Raw genomic sequence first — 20,760 nt, forward strand, 5'->3', positions numbered from 1 at the left:
TGGAGGGAGGAAGAAAGGGAGGGAGGAAGAGAGGGAGGTTGGGTAGGAGCGAACGTTGGGAACGTGCGGGCGCCCGTTCTCGATATTAATTAACGCCAATAATGAGTTATTTTCTGTTTGGCTTGGCGCGGACCCGCCGCGCCGCGGGCAACCACCACCTGGTCTCCCGCGTACAGTTGTACAAACGATCAGCTTCCATCCCTCTTCTCCGTCCTGCAATCTCGTACGGTTCCCTGTCCCCCCGCAGCAGCGCCCAACGGCAGCCAGCCGATCGCACCCGCGCGCGCTCTCGCGACCCCACCGATCGCCAATCATCGTGCGGGTTTTGACTCTGATGAAGGCGAGCCGCAGTATCGATTTCGATGGGACACTTGTCCCTCTTTTTTTTCCCTACAGCGCTCTTCCGCTGTCCTGGCTTTCCGCAACCCTCCCGTTTCATCCCCCGCGACCGGCAGCGATCTCTTTCTCCTTCACTCTCTCTCTCTCTCTCTCGTTCTGCGACGAACTCGCAAAATTAACCGTTTGCGAGCCCGTCGTGCAAAACGCGAATATATATAGTGTAACGGCGGCTGCCACTGCGGATTAATTAATTCGATCGAATTTCATATGCCGAGGGCTGTACGGATGAAGGGGTTGTTTTGGCGAAACGATCGAGGAGCCGATCGGGGTAAATACGATCGGGTAAATTTTACAACAAATACGTGACCAAACGCACCGAGAACTGGCTGCGCGCTTATAGCAAAAAACAATGGGTATTATTTTTAATTTCTTTTTCCGCAGTCACGTGTCAAATCCATTTTTCCCCGGCATACCGGCAAATTCTTCATCGTTTATTTAGCCCGTTTTATCGATACATGCAATACGATTACCACATTAATTTTTAATAATAAATTTCACGATTTCGAAGCCAATTTATTTTGTAATTATTGGCCGACGAAAAATATTGGACGATTCGAGCACATTAAATCTCAAATAATTAATAAAATCATAATGTCTACATTAAATCGTAATTGCAATAACTTTGTGTATATTTTAACCTGAGCGTCCGGTTCTACGTATCGGTTTTTCTTTTTTATGTAAAACACGCGATCGGTAATATTGAAGGATGATTCCGAACTGAAAATAACGCAGTAAACCGTTCTCGCTTGATTACACGATACGAAGTTGTTGCATTTGGGGAATAATTTGCACGCAGGGCAGCGTCCAGGAGTGTACAATTGCTCACGCGTTTTCGACAATTGCAACGCGAGAGCGGTAACTCGATAGTCGGGAGGCAAAAAAAAATAATATCGCTCGCAAGCGTTTAGAAATTTTTCCCCGGTCGCGTCGAACGTCAAAGTGGTTAGAGAAAAAAATTTGTCACAGCCCGCGATGTGCCATGCCGCGCCGCGGTGGAAATCGCACGCGCGCACCGAAACGCGAAAACAAGCAAGCGTGATGATGGTGATCAACACGGTTGGTCGCGACCCATCGGTGTTTATGAATACGCCGCCCGACGTATTTTGTTAAATGTTAAACAAACACATATGTCTATAAAAAATAGCGGAGTATATCGTCCGTGCTCTGGTGTCGCGCGCGAACGCACGAACGGTAACGCGTACACCGTGCATTATTCGCGTAATAAAAATACCCGGAGTATAAAATCTCGATCGGCTCTTCGAACAATTTGCATCATCCATAACTGGCGAGCAGTTTATAAAAATACAAATCTCTCGATTGACTTTTAAAGCATGCTCGACGTGATGAATCGATTTCGATCATCCTACTCGAAATGACGAAATGGAGAAGTAAGAATCACGTAAGGGAAAGAGAGATAAAGATAGAGAGAAACAGAGAAAGAGGGAGTTCGTTCAACCCTCGGCGAAGTCTTCGATCGAGAAGCGGTATCCATTATCCTGGAACATCTTGCTCCTCTGACCGCCCGACCAGACCCGATTTACCCACTCTCGTTTCCTCATCCCGGAAACGCATTCTATCCGCAGACTTCGCGCCACAAAACGCTCTTGTGGCCCGGGGTTTCCTCATTCGACGCCTAGCGCCGGGGACGCCGCGGGAATTATCGGCAAAACGTCAATATGCATTACATCGCCGTCTCTCCATCCAGCCGGATCTGACACCATCCCCTTGGCTATCCTAGGGAGATCCCAACCCTCCGCGCGTCCTTTCGACAATCTGCAATCTCACCGCTCGGTCTCTCTTCCTGTCTCTACCTCCCTCTTTCCCTCTCTCTCTCTCTTCCTTCTTTCCTTTTCGGCTAACTTGACTATCTTTTCCTTTACCTTCAGCAAAAAATTCGCTCGTTATTCCTTTTCTCTCGTCGATTCAACACGCTCGATCGCCGATAGAAACGTGTTGCTATCGACAGATTTTCGGGACGGTTCAGCAAACTTTTAAAACGATACCAATTGCGTGTGTATACCGTTCTTGTGAAAAACATTTTTTACAATAATCGCTTCTTCGCAAAATGTCTAAATAATAATAACAATTTTTAGCGCATATAATTTTACAGCAAAACGCAAAAATGTTTTTTACGTCATACGAGCTTCGATCATATAAGCGCGAATATCGTAAATTAACAATGGAAAAATAAATTGTGGTTTTTAAAACCAGATTTTTGGATTTTTGCTGTTTGAGTCGCTGACAATGAATGCATGTAGCACTGTATGTAGCATTTTTTTGTAATGGCTACACAATAGCGCGATAATAATCGATATTAAATATCCAATCGATGGATCAGGGCAGATGTTATTTATTTCATCTCGCGAGAAAAACGGGAGAGAAGGGATGAGCAATGGTATAAAATGTTAAAAAGACATTAAAATCGAAATACGATCAACCGATTTGAGCGTGCGATATTATTGCGTATGCAAATGCAAAATGCACCGTGACACTCGTGCGATTTCGCGTCCCAGATCGCACGAATAATTGAATTGTGGGAAAGATTGATTTGTCGCCCGTTACCGCGACACGAGAATATGTACCTGTCCTTTCTTCATCATCTTTCTTCGTTGCCGGCGATGTCTGTACGCGGCGAAGCAATAAATGATGCACGAATCGGATGGAACGAATTTAAACACGAGTATTATCAAATCTGCGATCGTCGCGATCGTGAGCGCGATCTGATTAAAGATTAACGAGGAATCAATCTCGCGAGATAGACCATCACGATCGATCGAGAGATTGGGCGAGAAGCGTAAATGTCTTAATCGCGCGGAGCGCCGTCTTAAAATCAAATCAAACTTTCGCGAATAATTGATCGTAGATTCAATGCATTTTCCCGGGTACCGCAATCTCGGACGGATAATAACGCGGGGCTTGGATGAATCTACATATTATGCGAGCCAATTTTGACTGTACAGCGGATGATAGCGTTTCACGATATAATTATACCGACGAGTTTAAGAATTCCTCGCGAGAGAAATACGACCGAGTTCCGAGATTGAGCAGGATGAAATCACTAAATTTACCGGGGATCGCGCTATTCGTTCCAAACTTCTACCTCCGGCAAGAAAGCTTTAACTTGCCATAAATATGCATTCGGCACGCAATAGTCTGTTCGCCGTAAAGGACCTGTCAATATAAGAGTTACTCCGTGAAATCGCCAAATCGCAAACTGAGTTTCATTTAGTTAATATCGACGCGAGGCACGGCAGCGGGGGGAAGGAACGACGTGGTAAAGACAGGGTTGGTTAATAAATTGGTAGAATATCGTGATGGGGGACTTCTACATTTTCATTGCTTTTACGAGGAGTGAAGCTCGGAAAGACTCGAGGGACGTACGATGGAACGGCGGGAGAGCGCTGGTTATTGATGAACCGTTCACCCTTCGTGCGCACGTTCTCACCCCTTTATGTCCACCGTCCAGCGTGACGCCGGCGTGTGCACAGGGCGATACAATGAATATTTGGATACGCCAACTTGGCCAGTTTGTGCCACGACAACGTGATTAATCGTGCACCTCATCTTTCTTTGCCGCAAAATGAGCCGCGCTGCGCGAGAAGGAGGCGGGCTTTGTCGCGCTCCTGGCCGTCGTTTCGAATCGATTACGCGCTCATTTGCGACGACAAAGACCTAATCCGCTCCGCTGAGAGACACGCGAACGATTAGTGAAACTGAGGTGGCGCGAACCTAGCCCGACGATTAATCGAAGTAAATGAATTCTTTATAATATGGGTCGACGCTAGTTTGAAACTGTAATGATGATGTCAATAAAACGTTGGCGACGTATAAATATATAAAACTATAGTTGAATCAATTTTCACCGTGCGTTTGTTTGGTAACTTTGTAATGAAATGATATCGATCAAAAATAATTGCGATTTCGGGCAAGCGTAAACTGAACCATGCAAATAAAGCTGCAATGTGTGATTAGCAAACTGCATCGTGAACTACATTGCAAACTCTGCAACTCGATGAAAGCTAATACTATAAATTAAAATTATTTAGATATTATTAACGTAGTGCGTCGTACGAACGCCTTAATTGCAAATTATATTTTCATTCTACTTAATTGTTATCCGGTTTTCGTGCGACGCGATCGCTCGAGTTATTAAACACCAAATTACGATCTCCGTATACATAAACTTAATGACGCGGTAGGTAACGACGCGACGTCGACTTACGTTGAACCTGTCGACATGTTCGGGATCAAATAGATTATTACAATGTCATCACCGTATCAGTTGATCTCGATTAAGTGCAAACGAAAGAACGAGCTGTCACTCGACAGTAAAATTATTATTCATTCGGTCCTATGTCCATGCCTTCTCTGTCTATTCCCTGTCTAGTCCCATTATCGTTTCTTTGACAAATGGCCTCTGTAGATCTGTTCCTATAAATATCTTTTCATTATATCAATTTTCGTACCGTCAACCACATTATCCTTTGTGCACTGAAAAGCGGTATAAAAAAAATTATATTTATATTATAATCGTTATTAATATTAATCACCTTAGATATACGTTTGTGAAACGACGCTCAAAGCCTTTCGAAGTCTGATTACGTCTGAATCTCCCTTTTCGCTACGATTAATACCGCAGAGGAGCTCTATTTGCTCTAGAATCTCCAGCATGTGGAACAAGTTCAAACATAAGAGTAAGTTCCGACAGCCTAAAGGGGTTCATCGGGATGTTATCGTTTGTACGTGCGTTGTAAGTTCGGGAACTCGATCCGAGGCACGCGTCGGATAAATTCAAAATAAAGACGTTATGTACGCAAGCATATAAGAGAAAAGTATCTGTCGATGTATTAACGAGCCGGCTATGATTCACGACGCGGTGATTCGACGTCTGCGCGAGAAAAACGGTGGAAAACTTCCGAATTTCCGCGAGAATCGTGACAAAGTAAACCGATTTAAGTCAAAGATGATATTCATTAAAATATTTTTACTGAGAATCTTAAATGTAATATGTTATATTGAAGATTTAAATTCGTATTATATTGAAAAATTGCTGTAAATTCGTGAATTCTAACGAGTTTTTGGACGTTCTAGTCCATGATCGCCCATGCAGTCCTTCCGAGAAATATTATGGCATTAAAGGCCTCTCTATTTAATCAAATTTGTCAGTATACTTTAATCAAGTTTAATTTAATAATCTATCAATACCATAATTAATATCTCTCTTATGGTTAAATTATTATTAATAACGAATATTAATAACACTGCAATATAACTATAATCACTGATACATTATCAGAGTCTCTTCCGGCACATATGCATAGTTACGGCTTAGTTAATAATGATTTAATTAGTATCCGGCTGGCAAAATCCGATTAATATTAGATTACATGTTAATTAATTTTGAAATCTGTACTCCGTAAGCAGAAATCCTGGCGCAATCCAAAATATTTTCTTATAATAAATATTAATAATTGCAAAATCGCATTTAGTTTAAATGAATATTCCGCATAAATATATAGATACTTTTCAGATATTTGTAAAAATAATTATTTTAGTCATATCTTATAGTTTCATAATCGTCCGAATGAATATTTACTATGTAATAATCGAATTAAATTGTTTTCCGCTAAAGAGGTAAAAATTGTACATTGCAAAAATAAATAAAGTTGGTAGGTAAACTTTTAGAATCATGCCTCGTCATAAAAGAAAATATTACAAGGTTGCGGTTTTGTTTCTAGCTCATCGTTCCATTTACACGTACGAAGATATGACGTCTCTTGAATGGTAGACTAATTACTCGCGTACAGAGTTTATAATTACAGCGGCTGTTTTATCTACGAGGAAAAGTAAATTGAACAATTGCTAACGGCTAAAATAATACGTGATATGCATTATACGTTAGATAATTCCGTAAAATAAAAATAACGTAGTTTCACGTGAGCTCAGAGTTTCTCAAAGGGTACTCGAGAAACCGTAAAAAATTCCGCGTCTTTTCAGACGAATATCAAAATGTTTCTTTTACTTTTTTGTTTCAGAAGAAGGACGCGGACAATTCAGAACGCAGCCCGCAATTCAAGATACTTCAGGCGCGGCATGATTACGACCACTCGTTAGAAGAAACCGCCAACTTCGTTACGCTCCTGAAATGCACGCTTCATTGACTGCGCATCAAAATTCAGAAGAGAAAAGAAGAATTGCGGGGAAAAAAATGAGACGTCGCGAGGAAAAAAATGTTTGATGTTCCAAACACGCTTTCTCAACTAGCTAAATTCGTATATATTATCGCGAGCTGGTACTTTGACGAAGAAATGGAATAAAGAGATATTAATTTTTGTTATTTACATCAGATATGACAAAAAGGAATTAATATCCTGGATAAGGAACGATTGCAGGGTACCACAAATGATTAATGAGGACGTATTCGAGTGATAATATCGATACGGGATTGCGATTTGCGCAGGCTATTCGCGAAACGAATGTATCCTACGTGTGTATGCACGTATGCACTTTTACCCGTGTTTTCGGAAGGCGCGGCTTGGCACGGCTCCAGCGGCTTTGAATCTCAATAGGAATCTTGTTATTCGTTCCACACCACTTTGTACGAGTTCCATGTCGCGCTTGTCCTAATCTCTGCGTGTCTCTGCGTGATTTATCACGTCACGCGATATCCGCGTCGAATTTAAAAAGAAAGAAGATTCACGACGTAAACGCACGGATTGTATAACAATGAGCAGAACGCGAATTTGTAAGATTCGCTTTGGAAATGAATAATACGATTGAATAACGTCGAGTCTACGATAATCGTGGACAATGACAAAAGATCGTTGTCTCGCGAACGCCGAGACGAAATTCTCTCTTCGCCCGCCGGTATGGAAATATTCCCTCCTTGTCTACCAACCGGAGGTTGCTTTAAAGCTCTCGCGCGCGTCGACAGACGTCGATAAATTCATCGTCGCACCTTCACATTTTCAAGCCGACTACGCGCGTCGCAGAAAGGGAATGACGAGCCTCGCGCTCCACAGCGCTTTTTCCTCCCGTTCCTCTCGATAAGTGGCGTGCTTCCGTTGCGCGCGAGAAAACGTTTCCGCAGCTGCTGCTTATCCGGCAAATAAAAGCCGTCGTAAAGATAGTCGAGGGCGTCGTCCGAGTATCGTTAACGCTACTACTTTCATCGTTATCGAGTTCGTTAGCAAATGTGACGTCAGTGCATTAAACCCGTAATAAGGGCGTAAAATTTTTTCCTCCCCACCGGAGAAAATAACGTTCGGTTCACTCGACAGCTGCTTGTCCGCTAACAAGATAAAGATGATCATTTCGATCGCCGACATTTCATATGGAGGTCGATTGTTATCATCTGTCAGCGTAGTTATACAGACGCGGATATAATTTACAGTAGATATTTAACTGTAGACATAATGTTGCAATTGCTTGACATATTACTTGGGATATAATTTCAAAATATTTATTTTACAATTATATTTTAAGACGGTATATAATTATCACTTTTTAAAAATAATTTGCTAAGGTTTGCCAACGCGAAGAATTGTACGTAAAATTTACGCGAATAATATTTTATTAGGCAACCAAGATCCAGTCCTGATCGTTTAACGGCCATTTCCTTAATTTGATTTTATAATAATAAGTAAAAATATACATATTTATCGATGTCGTAAATATGTATTACCTTAATAAAACCATGTCACGCGTTCAGCGCGTCAATCTTGGTTCTGCGCACCCTGTAACGGTCATCCCGTAAGGGAAACGGACCGTCAATCGTCGCTCACTCGTATCGCTCGTGCGATTCACATGGCAATACTCGAAGGATAGAAGCAATTTATCTAAACGACAGCTTTGTGAGGTCACTTCGACCGAAAGCACAGCCCATTCGTAATATTACTGGCCGGACATACCGCCATTACGTCGGCGGGGCTTTGATTCTTTTGTACCTTCCGGGCTGATGCTACCGACCCCGCGCGCTGCCCTATCGTTGTCGTTGCCTGTTGCCTTGTGGGCGATTATATACGTCGACGTCGAGCACCGCGGATCTATATTGGTAGTCGAAGAGAACGGGAGAAAGAAGAGGGAGAGAGCACGTGCACAGTGGCTATGGTGAAGAAGCGAAGCAAATTGGCGAAGTCGAGCGGTCGCTCACAAAGAACGCTTTTTCTTCTATTTATGCTCCTTGGCTTCGTTTCGCCGGTCTCGAGATTTTATTCGATATCAACCTGTCGTGCGGCTCTAGGGATGACAGAGCGTCTGTAATCGCGTAATTGACGCGGCTATAGATATATCAGGTATTTTACAATTGTACTATGCAACGAATGGAAGTCATTTGTACAGAAAAGCTATTCAACGAACTGAATTAAGGATAAGTCATTAAATAAAGAAAAAACTTTTTATAGAAATTTTCTGACTTTATATCTCGATGTGAAAGAAAAATATGATATAATGCAAATATGAGTGAAAATAAAAATCATACTTTTAACTCTAATAATAATTTTAATGATATTTTCGATATTTCTAATTTTTCTCAGATGCACTTATTTTCTTTATTGCAGACGCGACGATGTATTTTTAAATACAAGATCGCCATCAATAATCGTTGTGGGAATACCACGGGTCGTCTATTTCCCGACCCGTCGCATCGTGGCTCAGATCAGTCGTAACCTAATTCGACAATCCCCTTCATCGTCTATTTCGATTTTGACGTCGCTTGTATTTGACATAAGCTCTATTAATTGATGTTTCCAAATGCGACGCAGTCCCGTCTCTCATCCAATTTTGAACAGATAGACAGAGTCTGTATACAAAAGGCGATCGAAATTCCGTTCAAAATATTACAAACGTGTGAATTAAATAGATCAATCGTTTCACACAAGATATGTTTATATTTTAAACCTGTGTGTGCAAAGTCGTACCTTAAAAAAGACCAAAGCTTACTTCACTCTAATACGCGATCAATAAATAAAGTTATCATTTATTATTTCAAGATTACATTTCAACCAGAAAAGAAAAGAAAAAAAGCGAAGTCCAAAATATGTATTCAACTACGTGCAACTCGAACTAATCGCCGTAAGAAGAAATATTTGCTCGATCGGGCGAACATGCCAGAGAGAGAGAGCGATACTTTGCTCGGGCGCGGCGCCATACGATACTGCCGTTCTTAAATCGAGAAATCGAGATTATCCAACACGAGGGACGGCTGGCATTCGAAAATCGTGCCCGACGTTCCGGTGCATTCGGAGAGAAACATTCCGACATGAAATATGTCAGACACGCCAGCGAGAAGTTCTAGTCCGGTTTCAGACGTCCCGCGTCGGTGATTGACCCACCCCGTTGCCGCCCGTGTATACGTATACGTATATAGCCCTGTATATACACGTTTTTAATATAAAATTCCGGGATTCGCCAGGGAGAATGGAACAGGGGCAACTTCGCGTGTGCGCAGTCAGCAATCTCGAATACTTCGCCGCTACCGACGTGCACGCCCATGGGCTACGTCAACTTATTGGTATCTGGTATAGTAAGCACGTGGAAGAACATGGACATTCTTTTAGCGGGGAATGCAGAAACGAGGAATCTACAATTGATTCCGCGCAGATGCATCGGTAGAAATTTTTCCGACAAAAATATTAAGTGGATATAACTTCTTTCCCAAACTCTTTCTCTTGAGTTCATTTTGATCGTTGCAAAATTAATAAGATATTTTTTTTAATTAACAAAATTTTAAAAAATCTCCTGTCTCTTTAATGTCTTAAGCATAAGGAGAAATTTATAGTAATTACAATGTCTTGTTTCTTGTGCAACACAAAACTCACATGAGGTATACCGAAGTTCCTACTTAAGTATAGGAGTTTGCCTCTTAATTTGAAGCACTTCTCTACTCGTCAGTTTAAGACCGTTTAAAAAAACCGGCACGGCAATAAAAGGATTCAATTGTGGCTTCCTTGGGCCCTTTCGGAATTAGGTTGCCGCCTCGGAAGCGACGGCTTGCCCGACGAAAACGTCGTTGGCGCTGACCTTCTGTCGTCCTTAATCGAGAAAATGGAAGCACCGCAACATCGTCAGAATAAGTATTCAATCTTAACATAACTATCTTACGAAGTCATGGAGGAATACATACTTGTGATTGACATAAATCGTCTTCTAAAATATTTATATGCGTGAAGGCATGTATATTTACGGTACGATATACCGTAATTGTAATTCAAATTATAGCACGACGACTAAATTATTTTCTTGAAAATAAAACACGTTCCAATATTGGTTCTAAACTTTTTAAGCCCTTTTGTAATATACAAATAAGAATTCAAAATGAGAGAGGAGAGAGAAAGAGAGAGCTAGAAGAGTGTATAATATATGCGTCATATAGTTTTTCTTTTTCATAAAATAAAACATTAATTTAATTTCTTCAATTGATTACATGTATTCCTTCCAAATTATATTAATTATGGAACACAAATGTTATAGGATCATCACAAGTGTCGTCAAAAATGATTGAGAGAGAAAAGCAAAGGGTCGCGAAGAGCCAATAAAATCGACTATGTTGTAACACTTAACGAAGCCATGTTCCTAGTGTCCTCTCTCTCCCTCTCTTTCTCTCTCCTTTTGGTCGTCTAGTGTGTCCAGGCACGAGGGATAAGCACGCGAACGCGCGTTTAAGTAGTGACATGGCTACCATTCGTGGATAATGGGATGGAACGAGGCAGAAAATTGTACATCAAAAAGAAACGGGGACAAAGAAGAATCCGTTGTCGCCCTCATAAAGCGGAGTGGCGAGCACGCCAAAGCAGTTTTTGCGCGACCCGAACGGCTCGTCCTAAGATCTCGTCCTTTGCCCTACGAAATTTAAGGATATTCGAACAGAACCGAATAGTGTCGACGCGCAGAGAAATTAACAGCCTTGCTGAAAACGAACAAAACTGCAGATTTTATTTTTGTAATAGAGTCTTATACAGATATAATGTTTTTTTTTTCTATTTTACTATCTATAATTTTTCAGATATGTTTTTGGTGACAGTTAATTTTAATTATTCTTGGTACTCGTAGGTCAAACACAACTAGATTTAAATTCCATTTAAGTGCAAAAATGTTACCGGGAACATTGATATTATTTATACATTTGTTTGTCTCTCGTTTCTGATAAAACGCGATTTACGGAAAGTTAATTGATGATTCATAAAACGCACACAGAGAGTTCGGTGGAAGATTAAACGCTGAATTTTGGAAAGAATTTCGTCATGGCCTTCATCAAGCCGCTCTCCGACTGATGGAAATACAAATTGCGATATTAATTCTATATGGAGCGTTATTTACGAAACGGAAATGGGACGCTGATAGAGAAGTATTTACGTTTCAGTGAGTCCAGTTTCGCGATTATTAAAATTAGCAATTCACAACGGCCGGAATGTAAATTACACGGTCCTCATTAAGCCGAGCGTGCAACTAATCAATTTATATACCCGCATTTAATCCGCGTTTCCCAAACGCGATTATTCACGCTAGACGGGATCTTACAGAGCGAATTAAAAATCCAGATTAAAGCGGATACACATCCACTTAGCAACGTTATAGAATTAATATTATATTATACAATTTCTCGGTGTGTGCGTCCGTCCAAGCAAGGATAGAAGCGTTATATCGACCCGCCGCGAATCATCATCGCGGTATCACCACTTTCCGCGTTACGCGTTACGTTGCATTAATTGCGTCGCGCACATCCCGCATTGTGTACATATTCTACGTATTCGCGAGAGAATGTTTTTTTAAAAGTAATACTGTCGTACTTGCGAAAAGCGCGGGGGCAACTGCTTTCGCGATATAGACAAGCATACAAAAGACTGCCACTTACAGACATCCTGCCGTTGGAGGGTTGGGTAAAGAATCCTAAGTGACCGGCGACGATCGAGAAAACCGTCCCGGGACTCGACTCGTCCTCGATTGATACGGTATCCCCAACCGGATGGGAACAGTCGTTCCGCGGAGATTTGCTGAAGAGAAGGACAAATCTGAAGGCGAATCCGGAGCGATTGATATCGAGAGGAAAGCCCCGAAGGCAAGGTAGGTGGAAATATGACGGTGGAGGCTGCGGAAAAGCTGTATGCTTCCCCCCCCCCTCTCTCTCTCTCCCCTGCTTTCCTCCCCTTTCGGAGCTTTATTCAGCCTGCAAGACGCAATGAATGGGAGCTTCTACGAGCTTCGAGCGTACCTCTTCAGACCGTCTACGCGAACATCGGCAGAACTCTTTTCCTTTTTCCACCGTCCCCATTCCACCCTCTCTCACCATCCGCCCGCAACGCCGTGCCTTCAAGAGAAAGAGAATTTCCCGCCTTTTCTCGTGCCCTTCCTTTTTCCTCGCTTCAGGAAGGTCGACTCTTCGCACCCGCGGATTTTCACTCCACAAGCATTGCGGAAATGGCATTCTTCGACGCATCGTCTTTCTTACTGCGAGATTAATTTGTGTGATTTCTTTTTTTATCGCAAACGCGTATTACAAATAAATTAAACAAGTCAGTTAATTGATTTAAAAAGAAGTATAATTTCTGTCTCAATTTTTAATGTACGACAAAAAGCCGTGTGACTTAATAAAGAAATAATACAAAAACCTCGAAAATCTTCCTAGGTCAGTAAGACGTCGAAGACGTTCGGTGAAGGAAAAACAAATGTTGAAAATACGTGAAGAATTTTGGCGCGGAAAAGTAGAACACCCATAAAAAAAGAGTAAGAGAAAGGAAGGAAAAAAAAACAGCCGACATATCGCGCGCAATAATACATAGCAAGCGGTTGATGTACGTCGATCGGTGTCCAAATTTCGGAGGGAGAGGGGATAATGACAGCGCACCTTCCTTATGATGAAAAAAATGCCGTTTCTCTTGGAACGAAATCGCAATCTTCTTGTCCCCCTTCGAGAAATCAACTTTTCTTACCCTTAATGGATTACACGGTGATGGCGAGCAGTGAGTTCGATTTCCTCACTGATAAATCGCACCCTCTAGACCTTTTTCCCGAACACCAATTTATATTAAGTGAGAGAGGCATACGTGTTATGGCAGCGCCGTCCAGAAATATATACCGCGTAGGTCGGGGGGCGAAATTGCTCCGGCCAGGGTCAATTTCGAGAAAAGGTTTCGCCGCTATTCCGGCTATGTTTAAGAAAGAAGCCGACAAATCGCCACACGAATTGCTTTGTAGGCTCCAAAATAAGAATTTTTTAAGTTTTTTCCGGGAGCAGCTCTAAGGCTGCATCCCCATGGAGAGAGAAATAGCGGAACGGAGCTAAAACGGAATTGCTCTGATTGGCTAATCTCCAGGTGGGGGATCTCAAGATGGGATTATTAGCCAATCAAAGGAATTCCGTTTTAATTCCGTTCCGCTATTTCTTCCTTTATGGGGATGCATGCCCTAAGACCTGTCTCGGAGATAAAATCGAAACGTATCCGCAATAATTTTAGGCAGTCACTCGTCATAAGTCGCTTACAACCACGTGCGCGTTTCGTTAAGTGCGTTTCGCTTTCAAAATCTTCCTCGTAACGTTATTCTCGTCGCTTTTCTTACACTAGCGCTAATCCGGCGAGCCACCTTACCTTTGATGTAGGTAACTGCTCACGGCATTTCTCGGCGCGGTATTTTCTCGCGCGCCCCGTAAATGTTGCGATTTCAAATAACGCGAAGTACGCACACATGTACTCGACGACGGCTAATAATTTCCTCGGATTTTTCTCGTCGTCGAGACCGTCGAAAAGTAGAGAGCGTGTACGTTTTCAAAGTAAAAGGCGCGGGCAACGAAAGGCTCGGGCCCTTTGTCACCGAATCTCCACGCCGCTCTAACCGTCCTCGCGCGCGTCGCGACGCCGCGCGTGTAAAAAGCATGTGTCCGCGTGCGCAAACAAAAAGAAGAAAGAAACACCTACGCGAACATTAACGATCGCCGATAGACACAACGGTTTTGCGTTACATGTTGCGCTATTGTAATGCGCTCGCATTCTCGCCGAGATATTTGTGCAACGGGCGCGCGCTGTGAAAAACATCAGCCGCGCGCCACAGCATGATTATTTTCATTTCCGCAAATGCTCTGTAAAACAGTAACATTGTTGTTTGTGACAAGAAAGAAGATGCGCGCGCGTTTCCCAACAAATATAATTACGGCAAAATTAATTAGTATTTAATTTCTGCGAAAGAAGTAATATCAATGTATCAAAGAACGCTTTGAACATAATTATTCGCGACGGACATTTCGTGATAATTAAAATGCACTTAGTGTGATTAATATGTATATTTCAAATGCGGAAGGAGGGGGGGATAAAACATTATTTTATACTCCGTCCAACGAGAGATCATGGTTGATATCAAACGTAAATAACGATAGAGCACAGAGCCGCAACAAGGTGTTCGCGTTAAATTATTTTTATTTTTAATAGTGTTGGAAAATATCTATTAAAAATAAAAATAATTTAACACGACCACCTTTTGTTGCGGCTCTGTGCCCTATCGTTATTTACGTTTGATCAACCGCATGATCTCTCGTTGGACGGAGTACTTATAGACGCGTCTATTCAGCCGCTAAAAAGTCAGACCGCGGTGTTGGGGGAAACGGCTTGCGCCCCGGCAGTTATTTTAACGAGGCTATTAAGATCGCTCTGACATTTTCAAATGGCATTGTTTGTCATGATCAAAATGACGGTAACGTCGAGAGAAATAACGCGCGGCGTATATAGCGTTACTGCCCCGATACGTCGATTTATGCCGCGCGCTAAATGGCCATCACGTCTCTCTCTTCGTAATTTATAAAAACATGTGCCAAAAGATAACTCGGGGCTTTAAAGAGCGCATCGGTCATTACGTTTTCCCCGATTAAAATACGAACGGTCGAACTACGCGCACGGGCGATCGGCTACGCGTTCCGACCGAGGCTATTAATCAAACCGTATCGGCATTTTTCGGTGACGCCAAACTCGTGGATTCAGTTAAACAGGAATTTCGGTAAATTCCGCGGAAAATGAAAGCCCGGGCGCGTAGCGCTTTACAGGTATATATCGCGCCCACGGGTTGCTTCTGTTTGCCAGCTATACGGAAAATGATTAACGACGCGAGGAACGAGGTCGAACTTTCGGCACATCCGGCGGTTGCACGTGCAACCGAGTGATCCGAGACACGGCGCTTTTCCCGTGCGGTTTTCAGACACGCCGTCGTCGTCCGCGTCCCCCGGAAATTTCACCATTCTTTTTTTCCACCGTCCTCGCGTCGAAACGACATGTGACGACGTTGAGCATACGTGACGAGAGCAGGTGCGCGAGAAAAGTGCTGTCCGTCCTCCTCACCGTGGAGGCGAAGCTTACCGCCGTAAACGGCTGTCGCCACACGGCAGCGCGCGCAAAATATTAATTAAGATACGTTACCTCGCTAAAAGGTTGTATCTTACGGCCCGCATTTTTCCCCTCTCTCGCGGAAACGAATGTCGGCCTCTTATTCTTCCAGTTCTCTCAAGGCGTGAATTTTTTAATCTCTCAAAATTCTAAACGTCTGCACAAAAATTCTTTATCTCCCTTTCCCCCCCCCCCCCCTCACCGCCGTTTCTTTACACATCTCTTGTCTAAATATTCCGATAAAATATTTACAGCTGAGTCGACTATCAATTTCAGCGAAACATAAATAGACTGCTTAATGCATGGTATTCGCAAAATCATCCATTCTTTTATTTTGATCCCGTATAAGTAGATCGATTAATAATCGTCAGACTCTATCGGATGGCCACTTTCTCTCTGCTGCGCTGCAGTTTTCATCGGCTCGAGGCGACGTGCGAGGGCTGTGCGCCGGGAATTAATTTTTCCTGCGGAACTATATACACGCCGAGATAATTTCTCTTCGTCCATCGGTCGTCGATTATCTCACGACACGCACACACGAGGCTAATTAATATTTGTCATATCTCTCGTTAACGCGCGCCGATAATAACAGATTATGTTAAAAAATTTAAGTTTTTCCTTCGCGAGTCTTCCCCGCCTTTGCATTTTGTTCCTCTCGTCTGGTCGAAAAATTTCTGCGAGCGGCGGCGATTCAGCGTTAGAGAGTCGACTTGTCCGAAAAAACGATTCCCGGTCCCTTTGATGGACAGCCATACGTTCGTCGCAACTGGGAAGGCCGGAAGGAACGCGAGAACTCTTCGGGGAACGCGAAAGCGCGACCGATCAGATTTCAATGGATGCATTTCAATCGGGGTCACTGCATACGAATTTCTCTTTGGTATGCAATGATTTATGGTTCGTTGCGCGTTCTGGTTGCGGTCGGTTCGCCGCCGAGGTAGCTTCGAGAGAGAGAAAAAAAGCTCTTCTAAAAAGCTCCGCACGACCGCTCTGCCATCGGCGAAATGTGGACGGACCCAAAAGGAAGTTATCGGCGTTCCTTGTATTTTATTCCGTCATGTTGCGCGTATTACTATACAGTCGCCGAAAATCGAAAAGAGGGATTTTCGGAGAGAAACGAAATATAAAATGCGATTCGACGAATTTACGCGATCATCCGTTTCTCAAAGTTCCTTGAAATTTTTATCGAATCACCATAAATGATAAACGATAATTATTAATAATCACTAATACGATTGTTTTCGCTCCTGTCCTGAGTTAAAAAGCCTCAAAATATTATTGGGCCCCGTAAAATCTGACACTCTGACACACAATATTCGACTTGGCTTTTATTTCAATTAAAACCACTCACCTTCTTGGCGTCATTGTTGTTGTCGGCCGCGTGATGAGGTTGCGGACTCATTGAAGCACCATTGCTGACTGCCCCGCTTTGCGATAGAAGCTCGTCACTACCCCTCTGCAACAATAGAAAACACCCGTGTAAAAAAAAATTACTCTTTTTACACGACGATTCCTCAATAAATTCTACTTTCCGCCAAGCATATTTTACGTTCAGCGAGCAATAACGTAATTCAGAAATATTGCATCGCAGGTTTTTGTATGAATTCTACGTTACGACGATCTCCGAATATTATTATAATTGTATATTTTCGAAGCACGGATAACAACATTATTGCAACGTTATGCGAATCGAAAGAGAATATTTACTGGAGAATATTTACGGAGTAACGTTAAGACGGACGGTTTAGTATTCCACGAGTACTAATCGCGTCGCCCGTCCCATTTTATCCATGAAGCTTTGAGCGTAATTGAAATAAATTATCGCGTCGAGCATCTTTCGATTACTTAAAAAAGTGGAAAGAAGCAACGCGGATCTTCAGCGAAATCCCATTCGATGTCTCGTCCTTAGAGCGCTGATAAATCTCGGACTTGAGGTCAAAAGAAACGGATCAGAAGCGTATACAGTAGTAAAACGCTTTTAACACGGGTCTGAATTTAAATGCTCGACGGAGTCTCTCGGACGCGCGGAGAAACGTTGCGGTCACTCGAGCGAGGAGTTTCCTCCTCGTGAGATATTAATAATAATTAATCCCTATGAATCTTCGTCTCTTTTGCGAATCATCAAGAACTTCTTTCGATTCGTCTCTCGAGATCGTTAATCGGCCTACACGCAATTGCTACAAAGAGGAATTTACAGAAATAAGTAAACGAAACTATTATATTCATAAGAGCAGTAATTAACAGATAAGCTTAATCAATGGTGTGCCTTTATATACGTGTGTTTAGTAAGCTCCTTATTATTTTTTTTCTACGGATTATCTACATTAAACACCGTTACATTGTTCCACAGATATTTTGTACAATAATATAAAATATGTAATCTATAAAAATAATACAAGTTTTATGACAGAGACTCGCCTTCTCGCAATTACGACTTTTCTTATTCGCATGCCATTCATTATACATTAAACGCACCGTTACATTATTCAGCAGATATTTTGCATAATAATATAAAATATAGGAAATATGTAATCTCTCTCTATAATAATAATACAAGTTTTTTAGGAATGTGACGTTTCCTCATTTATGACAGACCCGCCTTCTCGTGATTACGACTTTTTTCATTCGCACTGCCATTCATTATACAGTTGCGGTTTTATCGGCGGCATTCAGCGTCAAAGGATCGCGTCGTATGCATCGTGTATCGCTCAACGAAATATTTATTCTCCGCCACGCCGTCGCTGCATTTATTAACGAATTCCCGGCTGTATTATGCAATCGCGGTTGGACACGGTCCGTTAATATTGCAGATGAACTTTGACAGCGAGAGAGTCTTCGCTGCGCGGCTCACACGGGCGAAAATGCATGAAAGATAATTCATAACTCGTAAGGAAAACCACCGAGGACTTCGACCACATCGAGACGGAATGCGAGATCAAAGACAGAAGAGACGTCTGAACGAAGCGGAAAAGGAAGCGAGCCACGACGTATGGCAGACTTCACTCGCGGCCAACCCTCCGGGTCACATATATAGTATAAGGCAACAAAGAACGCGAGAGTCAACCCGGACTTCGTTATTCTTTGAACGTTAACTGAAAAGTTGCTGGCCGATTCAAATAAATGCATTCACTCGTTTACGAAACGCCAATTTTATTATCCTCTCCTATTTCTTCCATTTACGAAGATCTCTTTCGATTTGAGAGAGAGCAAGCCAAGAAAATTGCCGTCCATGATTTGCGACTTTCTTCGCATAAATTAAAGAAAATTGGATATCTAATCTCCACTTTACGAAGCAGCATTACTTTTTACTTTCTCAAAATTTAATGGAAATATTACTTCTTGCAGTTTTTAGCGATACTTCCTGCTCGAGACAGCATCGCGCGAAATACGCAGAAACGTACAAATTAAATGCAATAAAAAAATATGTATATATGTATATATACATTTAAATGTACGTTATGTAATATCTACTCGTCCGGTCGCACGGAGTGCAGAAAGTCGCAGAAGTGTTTATCCCGAACTCAAAAAATAAATAAAAGTAGAAAACCTCGAGCCACGAGAGAGTGCAACTAGGAGGATGCGTTCTCTGCGACGACGCACATCTCATACACGGTTTATCTTACGAGGTACGAGAGTACATCGCGAGCGTTCTCAGCGCATTGAGTGCGCGCTGTTAGGCGGAATATCGTTCAAAGAGCGGCGAGAAGGGGCTCTTATACGGAACGAAGTCCCCGTTTCTTTGCGATCGTAGAAAAAGAGAGAGAGGGGGAGTCTCATGGGTGGAGACAAGCCGTGGAAAAGGAACTTGGATTCTGTATTTTCGTCGGATATAGGGATAGGGGTTCATCCCCTCTAACCAACATCCGGCAGAGTCTGTCCACCCCGATCCCGGTACTCGTGTATTATTTATTTCCCGCGGACGTATATGGATTATGGACCGGCCAACTCCCCTTTCGCTTCGGAGCCTCGTAACCCCCGTCACAAACTCTGTTTTCTCTCTCTCTCTTTCCCTCTGTTTTCATCCTTCATTTCTCCACCCCCGACCGCCCGCCGTCCCGATTGCCGCCCCGGTTTCTTCTTTCAACTTCGCGGATCGCGAGGTTGTTTTCTCTCGATCTTCGCGAATCGTCGAGATCTTAAATCCAGGAAGCAGCCGCTGTCTCGTTCCTTCTCGCTCCCCTCCCCGCCTCTCGGTCACCGTTCTCGGTCACCGTTTTCTTCTTTTTTTCTTTCCTCTTTTTTGTCCTTCATGTTTCCGTTGAAAGAAAATCTCCCGTGCGACCCGGCGAAAGAGCGCGCGAGCATTTTACGTGCCCGACGACCCGCACGGAATTGTCTCAAGATCGTCCGCGCGGAGTGGACGGGGTGGAGACGGACGTTGGTACACCGAGCGAGCGTACCCGGGAAACGATGGAGCTTCGCTCGGATGACAAACCAATCTCACGCGCCGGCTGCGGGCCCGATGAGCTCTCTCCCGGCCGTGGACGCTATCGAAGAAGAGAACTCCGTGACACGCTCCGTTGGGCTCATCCGGGTCCGATGACTATCGGACGAATAAATACCGAATGCACGAGTGGGCGTATTAAATTGCGCTCGATCACCGAAAAGCGGAGATAGGGGTACGCGCGTTAAGAAATAAAGTGCAATTTTCGATCGAAATCTAGATGTCGAAGTCCGTTACCGGAAGCAATCTTAACCCGTGATCCTGTTATCTCTGCTAGCACGGCTACGAGACGGCGATTGCCTAGCCCGTAGGTAGGTCAATTTTCTCGGTAGATCGTCTCGCGCAAAGCATGACGAGGACGACGACGGTGGCGGTGGTGGTGGACGGATGCGCAACACATGACGTAGAGTCGCTAAAATAATATTGGCCGAAGATAGGCTGCCAAGGAAAGGGCTTGGCTGGCTCGGGACGAAGGTGCGGGGGCCATTATTGCCTTTCGAGATGGATGACCTCTGGATACACGAGCTCCCGACACACAACCGACCGAAACTTTCGCCG

General features: G+C 43.1%; 1 protein-coding gene across 9 annotated transcripts in view; it reads right to left on the reverse strand.

Annotated features, from left to right (window-relative positions):
* Positions 1-20,760, reverse strand: part of LOC112455823 (polypyrimidine tract-binding protein 1) — a 219,305-nt gene that overhangs the window by 117,839 nt on the left and 80,706 nt on the right. For all 9 annotated transcript variants that reach the window (XM_025018018.1, XM_025018016.1, XM_025018019.1 and 6 more), the window contains one exon: positions 17,110-17,214. In XM_025018018.1, the coding sequence (XP_024873786.1) occupies positions 17,110-17,214 (105 nt within the window). The remainder of the gene's footprint in view (positions 1-17,109; positions 17,215-20,760) is intronic.

This window comes from Temnothorax curvispinosus, unplaced genomic scaffold (genome assembly GCF_003070985.1).
Source record: "Temnothorax curvispinosus isolate PA1 unplaced genomic scaffold, ASM307098v1 QBEX01006396.1, whole genome shotgun sequence".
Lineage (NCBI taxonomy): Eukaryota > Metazoa > Arthropoda > Insecta > Hymenoptera > Formicidae > Temnothorax > Temnothorax curvispinosus.